The sequence below is a fragment of the Ammospiza caudacuta genome, chromosome 2, assembly GCF_027887145.1.
Source record: "Ammospiza caudacuta isolate bAmmCau1 chromosome 2, bAmmCau1.pri, whole genome shotgun sequence".
Classification (NCBI taxonomy): Eukaryota; Metazoa; Chordata; class Aves; order Passeriformes; family Passerellidae; genus Ammospiza; species Ammospiza caudacuta.
In genome coordinates, this window is record NC_080594.1 from 38,936,990 (window position 1) to 38,946,574 (window position 9,585).

Here is a 9,585-nt window from a genome sequence, read left to right on the forward strand (position 1 = left end):
GGAAAACTGGGAGCTGCTGCCAAGCTCTCAGGATGGCCCCCTCCACCCAGCTCAGGGCTGTCACATCATCTCAATGGGCTGAGATACAAGGCACCATCAAATCTTCAATGAAAATTTGGCCCTTCTCCTGAGAGTCATCAGGCAAAAATGTGGAGTGGACATGGATTCCAGTGCTGCTCTCGTGATGAAAAGACAGCTGTGAACATTAAAACACTTCACTTACTTGTACTTTATGAAGTGAGATCTATTCAATACTCACACATTTACAAACGTGAGTTTATTGCACATACTCATTAATTTTCAGGAGAATATAGTAACTACAAATTCTCATTTCCCTCATCTCTGTGGTACAAAGGTCTGAAAATAAAGCAAGTTCCTCTTTGCAAGATACATGCTGACAGGTGTATAAACAATTTAACTTTTAAATAGCTCTTTTCTTCCACCAGATAATTCCCTAAAGTTAAAAAAAAAAAAGAACACAACATAGAAATGTATCTCTCCTAGTATTTTGGCTTCTTGGACAAAGGGGTCCGTGCTTGGAGGAACAGCTCAGGGGACCAGACAGTCGGCCTTTCCAGCACAACCCCTGAATAATTTCCACCTGAGAGGTGATTCTCACCTTCTGAAGGGGAACAAGTTTTCAGGACAGGATCATTTAAAAACAAGGTCTTGGTGACACTTGTAGATAAAGGAGTTGTTAGAATCCTTGCTCTTTCCCCAGGGCTTATTCTCTCATTTTGGATGAGATTTTCATCATTTTCACTGCTCTTTCTGCTTTCAGAAATAAGGTTCCTGCCAGTGTGCCCACAGGTGGATTGCAAATCAGCAGCCCAGCTATCTGCTTTTAAATTTAAAGATGCAGTTGGTTTCAGCCCTTTGGCTGAAGATGCAGGGATCCACTCCTCCAAGCTGGCAGGCAGTTGGCTGTTCAGGAACTTCTGGGCAGCAGAGCTACCACTTTCTTTGTCCTTCCTGCTCCTTGGTCTCTCACGTTTCACTAACTTGCCGGTAAGCTGCTGCAGCAGAGTGTTCTGAAAGGAAGGCCTGGATCGCTTGCCTTTGGAATGGATTTTAGTGGGATCTTTAGGGGTGAAGAGGGTGGTGAAAGAGCTTCTTTCCCCAACAGGCCATAGTCTCTGCAGAGGTTTTGTCATAGGAGTTGACTGTGAATGAGGAACGAAGTCCTGAGCACAAACTGAACTGCATTCTGAATCCCAGAAGGAGTAAGTTACAGGTGTGCTGTGCTTGCTGAAAGCATGAGGGGACCTGGGCAGGGATGAGCTCAGTTTTGAACTGTTACAAGGAACACCTCCAGGAGAAAGCACCGATTCAGCTGTGACCTTCTCTGTCAAAGTATCTTCCTGTATTGAAGAACTACATGATTTATTTAAGAATTCCACAGGTTTTGCTACATCTCTTACACTTGCATCAAAGAGATCAGCAGAAGCATTGTAGCTGCCTTCAGGGAAGATGCTGTTCCACTGCAGCTCTTTCCTACTAACACTTTTGAAGGTATTATCTGACAGTTCTGTCAATGGTTTTAATTCTCTTTTATATATACTTTTTGCATTGTTGGGAGCTGGTGGATCAGAGACCTGGGCCTCTGTGAGTGTAAGATCTGTTTTTTGGCTCTGTGTAGAATAGTTTTCCTTATTTTCACAAGAAGCTAAACAGCTTTCACATGCAGAATGCACACAGGTGGCTGTCTTGCTCCTTTTTGAACAGGAGGTTTCTCCATGCAGCCTAATAAAAGACCAAGATGAATTAGTAGGGTCCCTATTTGCTTCTTTGGAGCGCACACATCTGCTCTGAGAAACAGAAGGCTCTGGTGTAACTGGTGAGGACGCTCCACCTTCCTTGAGGGTTGAAGATAAATCACTAGGGGAACACTCATATTGTGAGACATCACTTGGAGGGTTTGCATTTGACTGAAGACAAGCAAACACTGTGGTCTCCCAACTATCATTCCCTACTGCTGGCAAGAGCCTCCCTGAGACACTGGCTGCAGGCAAATCACCTACAGCTTGCCTGGAATACGATTTGTTAACATTTACACCCAACTTGCTGCTCTCAAGATGGACAAGTTTGCCTGCATCAAGGCTGGGTGATGTTATAACACTCCTGCCATCCTCTATTTTGGCCAACAATTCATTTAGGCTTTCTGAGAATGGGAGCTCTTCCCAAAGCATGGAGTCCATTTGAGACACTCCAGCTACATTTACGTGATTAGGAGCTGAGGCATCTCTCTTGCAAACAAGGGAGTTGTGGGATTTTTCTGCATAAGAATAATTTCTACTATTAGTTTTTGGGTAATTGTTTTTTACCTCATATTCCAAGGGATGTTGTAACAACTTGGAACTGTTTCCATGAGAATATTTGGTGTTTGAAGAGGAAACTCTCTCCAATTTATCCGTTGCAGAGATACCGTCAGTCCGACTAAGCTGTGAACTTGATTCATTATCCTTCTCTTTATCCCCTTCCTTCACAGAAGAGATCAGAAACTGTGAGTCCCAAAGAGTTTGATTGTTGAGGCTTACACTGCCCAATTCTGCAGAGACAGGCTTCTCCTCTTGTTCATGCTGTTCACTCACCAGCTTTCCCACTTCCAGAGTGGGAAAGTCTTCCGCTGTTACCCAAGCAACAGATGAAGTCAGACTTAAGGATTGCTGCCAGCACCCTAAAAAACTTTCCCTGCCACTAGACTGAACAGAACAGGAGCTCCTGCTCAGGCTAGACAAGCTGCTGAGCTCACTGAGAGGTTCATCTATGGGAGCTGATGACACATCAGGTAAATCTGAGCTGTTCCTGCAGCTCCTGAACTGTGCCAACTGCAGGAGATGATCTAAGCAGCTGATAACAGTGAAGCCAGTAACAGCAGCGCTTGGCGGGAAGATCTGGCACGCCACAAGGCTTTTTGTACTTCTCTTAATTCTGGAACACTTCTGCAAGATGCTGCTGGCAGCAGAATGCCCTCCATCTTCCCTTGCACAAACCTGGGCAAGGGGAAAGAAAACAAAAAAACAATCAACTTAGAGAAAAAAATATTAACACATGTTCTTCTAAGTCAGGCATAAATTTAGATCTCCCTTTTTGTCAGGATCTGCAGGGGAGAGAATACAAAACAGTCTGTCACACAAGGCCCTCCCTGGGAAATAAACCCTGGCAAGGGCTGTAAAGGGCATCACAGTGAGAAGTTCTTTGCTTGTTGCAATTACAGAGTTTTGGAGCTGGAAAAACAACCAAGAACTCTGAGAAAGGACTTCACAGAAAATTTCTTCCTCCCTTTAGGGCACTGAATGCTTCCGGGCCTCCTCTAGTGCAGTTCAGAGTGAATGGCTGGCAGCCTAAGGCCAGTGCTTTGCTTTCATGCAGGAGGCACTGGGCAGCACTTGAAACAAAGCACTCTGGTGAGCAGGCACTTGACTTGGCAGCTCAGCTGCCAAAGCCAGCGTGGTACTTTCTGTGCACTGCATCCGTGAAAGGGAAATAAGCTGCGACCTTCATCTGCTCAGAGTTTTTTAGAGAGCAGCGTTTCAAAGGAGCTTCAACTGCAATCCTGTATAAAACCTGCTTCTCTCTACACTGAAATTACAGGTGAAAAATGACATTAAACGGAGAGGGAATCAGCTCATATTTCGAGAAGTGGATAAACCCTTTCTCATCTACCCCTCAAGGTCTGGCAAAGCCAGAGAGGCCAAAAAGCAGATACAGTTATCTCCAACAACCCTCCTCCTTCCTGAGTCTGTGCACAGTTTGAGGCTGAAGGCTGTTAGCCAAGGACCACACCCTCCTAGGTAAGTCTTGAAAAAGTATGTTATGCTGATTCTGAGAACTATCTGGGACATACACACAGCTGAACACAACTGCACAGAAATGTCTACAGCCAAGGGCTGAACAAAGTCTTTGAATGTGTGCTCAGCTCTTGTGTGTGCAGGAGCAGCCACAAAGGTGCTGATATCTAGGATTAGTTATATTTGTCAAGGCATCAGGCCAAGAGACTAGGTCAAGGGTTCCAGGTAAGTAAAGTTAATCCACCATTAAGTCCTCCAACTTCCATTACTTAAGATGCTGTCCACCAGGAAAAATCTCAGTTCAGATACAAGCTGTGGGAGAGGCAAAACACCTGCCAGGTAGGATTTAGTTCAGAGATTTCATAATATGAATGACTCACATAAGCACCACTCGAAGAGAACCTTGAACACTGTTTCTATAGAAATATTGCTAAGAACTAATATTTCAAAGGGTGTTAAATACACAAAAGAGCCACCAATGCAGATGCTGAACAGCTGTACTTTAACAACATTTTGAAAATGCTCTTGAATCCAGAAATATTAAAATGCTACAAGGGGATGTGCTTCTCCTTACATTTCAGACTGGAAAGGAGAATACACAGCATGGGAAAGGTAGGGCAGTGCTTGGAAGGAGAGTCTGTTTCTGGCTCCAACCGTACATGGTTTTTTTACAGGCTGCAAGCTGTTACTGATATGCACAGGAGCTGGCATTGCTCAGGCTCTCCAAAAAGCACCCTGACAAGCTGTTAAGCTGACTACTGCCATTCAAGATGATTTTTGGATGTGACTCATTCAAAAAAAAAAAACAAAAAAAAAAAAACCAAACCACAGGAGTTTTGGGCAAAAGAAGCAGAGTCCTTCTCATGTCCTAGCCTTACATTTTCTCAAAAAGAAATTATACATGAAGCTTTGATAAGTCAGTCTATACCCCTAACTGGCTACAGAAACTCACTAAAAGGCCATAATGTGGATTAAAAGTTACCTTCACTCCAAATATAAACCTTTTTCCAACGAAACAGGTTTCCACTGCTTGAACTAATGCTCTTGCAGTTGACTCTGTGCTTGTTTCTCCTGACAGCTGATTGAAGTCTTGAATATACCTAGAATAAAAACACACAGAGGTATTGGACCAACAGAGGAAGAAGACTTACACAGCATTTTAGCTGTACTATAGTGTTAATGAGGACACATGTTAAGGAAAAGGTTTTGTGCTAGCTTCAACTAAACTCAGAATGAAAACAGGAAAACCATGAAGCTATAAATTCAATTCTTTAGTTCACCTAATGTGTTAGTGAGATACAGTAAACAAAACAACCACTCTGAACGAGGTCAATACACACACAATTTTCAGGTGTTCCCCATGTGGTTGTGATTTTCCTGCCACCACAGTGACTGTACAATGCTGGTCAGATGCTGCTGTTCCTTACACATCCCTCCTGCCCAGCCTTTACAGCATGACAGTATCCATGCAAGACATGGAAATAACTGCTTTCCACAGCTGACAGCAGTATAGCAGTGTAGGGCAGAATGCCTGTCATGGGCATGTTATTAATGCTGCTACTAATAACTCATCTATGAGCCAAGGCACTGGGAAAATAACAGACTAGAGAAAGAAGCAGGGAATCTATCTGAATATCCCATCCTGGCAGTTTCACATTTCAGAAAATCTGAAGCCTATAATGTGGGTGGTCAGGGTCTGAGGACTAATAGACTTTCTTAGAAATCCCTTCTTTCTTCAGGAAAATTTGGTTATACTGCCAATTAGTCACAAGGTACATTCAAACCTTTAAAACCAGATAAAAGCCAGAGGCTCTATCTGGAAGAGATAGACTTACTTAAACAAAGGAAATTCAATCATCTCAAAAAAAGGAGAAAGGACACAAGGAAGAAGCCAGACCAACCAAGCAGTGAGGCTCACTTAACAGGGAGAAGCAGCCTTCAATAGACAAGTGGAGGATTTCTTTTACTACCTAGAAGTAATCCATCTCAAAACATCAAGATTTCAGGAAGAAACAAACTTCCCGACTTTCTCAAGGTGATGGGTACCAAGGAAATGCTGGAAGGGAGCACTTTAGCAGTTACTTCCCACTCATGTTCCCACCATCTAGGCTCATTGCAGTTATTTTAGGCTGAACAAACAGCAGCAGCTATATGGTCAGACAATCTATTCCTTACCTCTGCAGATTCTCTGCGGTGACCCCAAAGAATGGATCTAAGCAACTTCCAAAAACAGTGATGTCAAACAAATCATTGGTGTCAGCAATCTTTAGGGACAATCTATATCTGTAGCTTGCATCTTTAGCTTCACCTGTGCAGCCACATTTTAGACAGCTGAACCTGACAAAAGACAGTAAAAGGATAAAAAAGATTGAACAGATGAAGTTCTGTTAATCACTGCTGAGGTAAGAATTTATCTGCAGCTGTAAATATTACTACTGTGATGTATCAAATATTCATCAAAAACTGTAAGATTTTTTGCTTATTCTTTACTCCTTGAGGTGAAGCATTAATCTTACCAAAGGCTCAGAGCAAGATGTGTGTATTATGACAGAATGCCTCTGGTTTCTATCACTGATTTATTAAATGCTAGCCTGTTGTGAAATTGAAGGGACAGTGGGTTTTCAGAGACTGTTGGGGTGCAATGTTGAATTTTTGAATTTCCTGTGCTCACTTTTCTCACATTTCATTTTGGTTTGGGATTTTTCCTCCTGCAGCTTGAGTATAAATACCTAGGTTTTGAAAATAACCAGGAAACAACACTGTTATTTTGTGCTTCAGCATTTGAAACAACAGATATCCTTGTTTTACAAAGTCAGCTTCTTCTATTTAGTGCTGGCATTCATTGATTTACTCTTCTTCTGTATGTCAGACATTTCACCCACTGCTGCACTTAAAAAAGAAAGCTCATCCCTTTCTGGACATGCACTCAGTGAAGAGTCATACAGGACTACCAGGTGCACTGCACTTGTAGAAGGAGATGAAAAAATAAAGTCAGGATTTGATCTGGAGGGGCTGGATTTTCATAACTTTGTTTAACAGAGTTAATGGAAATCAGTAAGTTAATGGAAATCAGCACGTGATCCCCAAAACAGGGCATACCTCCTGGCATGCAGTATCAGCCTAGAAAAGCAGTTTTGACAGGCAGGATAGATGAAGCAGGAATTCTGGATGGAAATCACTGAGGCAGCCAAGAGTCCCTGCACACTATTCATGTGCTCACAGCATCACCTGAAACGAGAAAGTTGAAATGGTTTGAAGAGATCTCATCTTCTCATGAGATGTCAACATTAACTGCTTTCAGTTGGGTTATTTGAACATTTTGAACAGCAGCCTTCAGGAAATTATGATCTCTCTTTGAAAACAGAAATTCTATTAATTACCTCTTAAAAATAAAATTAAAAAAAGGATAAAGTTATGCAACATGAAGCAACTGTTCATGGCATTTGTACACCATTTGCACACCATTGCACACACTTGAATTTAGGGATCTTTATTAGAATTATCCTTGGGCACAGCACTGCAGGAAACAGCTTTTTAATTCTTTCTCTTAATTTAGATTGAAGTCACAACATGGGGTTAAAAACTGAAATGATTCTGCGCTTGTAATGCTACAAATGTTTCAAGACCAATGAGTTGGAGAGGTTACTCAGAAAATCCTGAAAAAGGCTCACAACAGAAACGATATTTGCTCCTATATCATGCTCTTTGTGCTAAAAGGGCAGCTCCTGGTCAACAGAGGCTGCACAGATTTGACAAATAAATGATAAACTAAAGAAATAAATAGGAGGGAATTTATTTTTATTCAGTATTACTTTCCTGTAGATTTATTTGGGCTTTATTACACTCTGCCCAAAAACGTCAAGTTTTAGGAAACTTCCAGTATTTTAGACAGAGAACTTTTTTTCTCAGTAAATGTCAGGAAAATGTAGGCAACAATCACAGAATCCTGGAATGGTTTGGGTTGGAAGGGACCTTAAACATCACCTATTCCAGCCCCAAGGCCATGGGCAGGGACACCTTCCACTAGACCAAGCCACTTGGAGCCTCATCCAACACCTCAAACCACAGAGTTCCCACTGAAATGGCCAAAATGTTCTCTACAGCTGAATCAAACACCTCCTTGGAAGTCTGTATGTGCAAAAGCTCTTTTATCACAGCCACAGCTAAATACAAATCTCTCTTTGATATAAACTGCAGAATAGGAAGGGAATTCCACATCTTCATTCCAAAACTCTCTTGAGAGGCAAAAGACCAAAGAGATGGAAGAGACTCAACTATGGTTTTTACAGGTAAAAAAAAAAAAATCCCACATTCTATAATCAACAGTGATGTTTGGTCATGTTTTGCCACCAGAAAGTTAAACTTATGGGCTATTCCTTTGCTTGGAACACCTTTCTCAGCATCCTGGTCAAACAAGTTCTGTAACACTGAGTACTAGAAAAATGTGAGTGACTAAACTCATTGCCTCTGAGCAGATCAGAAAAAAAAAAAATCCCAGTATTCCCTTATTTCCTACATCTGGAAAATTGAGGTAGGAAAAGGGAAAAGCTGTAATAGGGAGCCAAACAAAATAAGAAAAAAATCCATCTCTTCAGAACATACATATTAACAGAAACTAATTCGACTCAGTATATTGAATGGTAAATGCCTTCAACTCCTACCAAAAGGCAACTATTTTGTTTTAGTAACAAAGACTTTGTTTTAGTACAAGACAACAGTAAAAAGTACATGGAAAATACATCAATATATAGAAGAGGAGAAATAAAGTTGAGTCTGATTTTTTTATTGCCCAAAAAGGTGGGCTTGGAGAAACTAGCAGGTGCTTCATCCCCACCTGTGTTCAACTCAGAACTCCAGAAACGAAGTTTATTACGTAGTTTTTGTTAGTGCACTTTTTCGAGACATTAAAAAAAACACAACAAAACCACAAACGCACACCCCAGAAAAGAGAGAACAAACAGAGAACACTGCAAGTATTAAACTGAAATAGAGGAGACAAAGCACAGCGTGTAAATGCTAAACTGAAATAGGGGAGACAAAGCACAGCGTGGAAGTGCTCACACAAGTTCTGCCAATAACAAACGGACTCGAGGTCTCCAGCCCTATTTCCCTTCGGCACAAATACAGCACTCACTACCTGGACGCAGACTGACAGAGGCCGGAAGGAACAGATCTGTTTTATTTGAACTTTTTGTAACAAACCAAACAACGCAAACCTCGGTGCCCGGCCGGGGGATCTCAGAGCGCTGCTGCCCTCGCTGCCGTTCAGCGCGGTCCCTGCTGCCCTCTGGCGATCCCGCTGCCTCGCTCTCTCCCTAAGGAAAACCAAAGCAGGGGTGGCTAACACATCCCGCTCCCGTTTGCACCCCTGGGCCTTCCCAAAGCCGACAGCGAGCGAGCGGCCGCTGCGCTCCGACTCACCCGGGCCGGTTTGGGCCAGCAGCGGGGTCTGGGCCGGCGGGCGGTGCCGGGAGCTGAGGGCAGAGCGGAAGGGCGGAAGTGCTGCAGCTGAGGGGGCGGGACAAGGCGGCGCTCAGCCAATCGCGATGCACTCCTAGGGGACAGTAGCTCGTGTCGGCCAATCACAGAGCGAGAATGTCGGACGCGCCCCCGCACGGCGCGGAGCGGCGAGACGGGTGGGTCACGTGCCTCAGGGCAACCAATCGCTGCCTCCCTGCGGCAAGCCGCGTGGCCGAAACACCTATGGAAGCCTCCCCGGCCAACGGCCGACCGACAGCCAATGGGAAGGCGCCGCTGGTTCGGGCCCGCCCCTGCACGTGTAGGCTGGCCCCGC

General features: G+C 43.4%; 1 protein-coding gene across 2 annotated transcripts; it reads right to left on the bottom strand.

Moving 5' to 3' along the window:
• Positions 1-258: 258 nt before the first annotated feature.
• DDIAS (DNA damage induced apoptosis suppressor) lies at positions 259-9,237 on the bottom strand. 2 transcript variants are annotated; one of them, XM_058825543.1, is made up of 6 exons: positions 9,008-9,237; positions 6,891-7,019; positions 5,967-6,128; positions 4,774-4,891; positions 2,325-2,993; positions 1,443-1,743 (listed from the first exon to the last, which is right to left on the bottom strand). In XM_058825543.1, exons 2-6 carry the CDS (start codon positions 7,001-7,003, stop codon positions 1,678-1,680), a joined length of 1,128 nt encoding a protein of 375 aa, XP_058681526.1. In that variant the 5' UTR covers positions 7,004-7,019; positions 9,008-9,237; the 3' UTR covers positions 1,443-1,677. The 2 variants fall into 2 exon arrangements, with proteins under 2 accessions (XP_058681524.1, XP_058681526.1); XM_058825541.1 differs by having other exon boundaries at positions 259-2,993.
• Between the last annotated feature and the right edge of the window lie 348 nt (positions 9,238-9,585).

Coding starts and splice junctions, on each gene's coding strand:
- DDIAS (XM_058825541.1), bottom strand. CDS start 7,003: ATGAATAGTGTGCAGGGACTCTTGGCTGCCTCAGTGATTTCCATCCAG. Junction 6,129..6,890: donor CTGATACTGCATGCCAGGAG/GTATGCCCTGTT, acceptor GTCTTTTGTCAG/GTTCAGCTGTCTAAAATGTG. Junction 4,892..5,966: donor ACCGCAGAGAATCTGCAGAG/GTAAGGAATAGA, acceptor TTTTTATTCTAG/GTATATTCAAGACTTCAATC.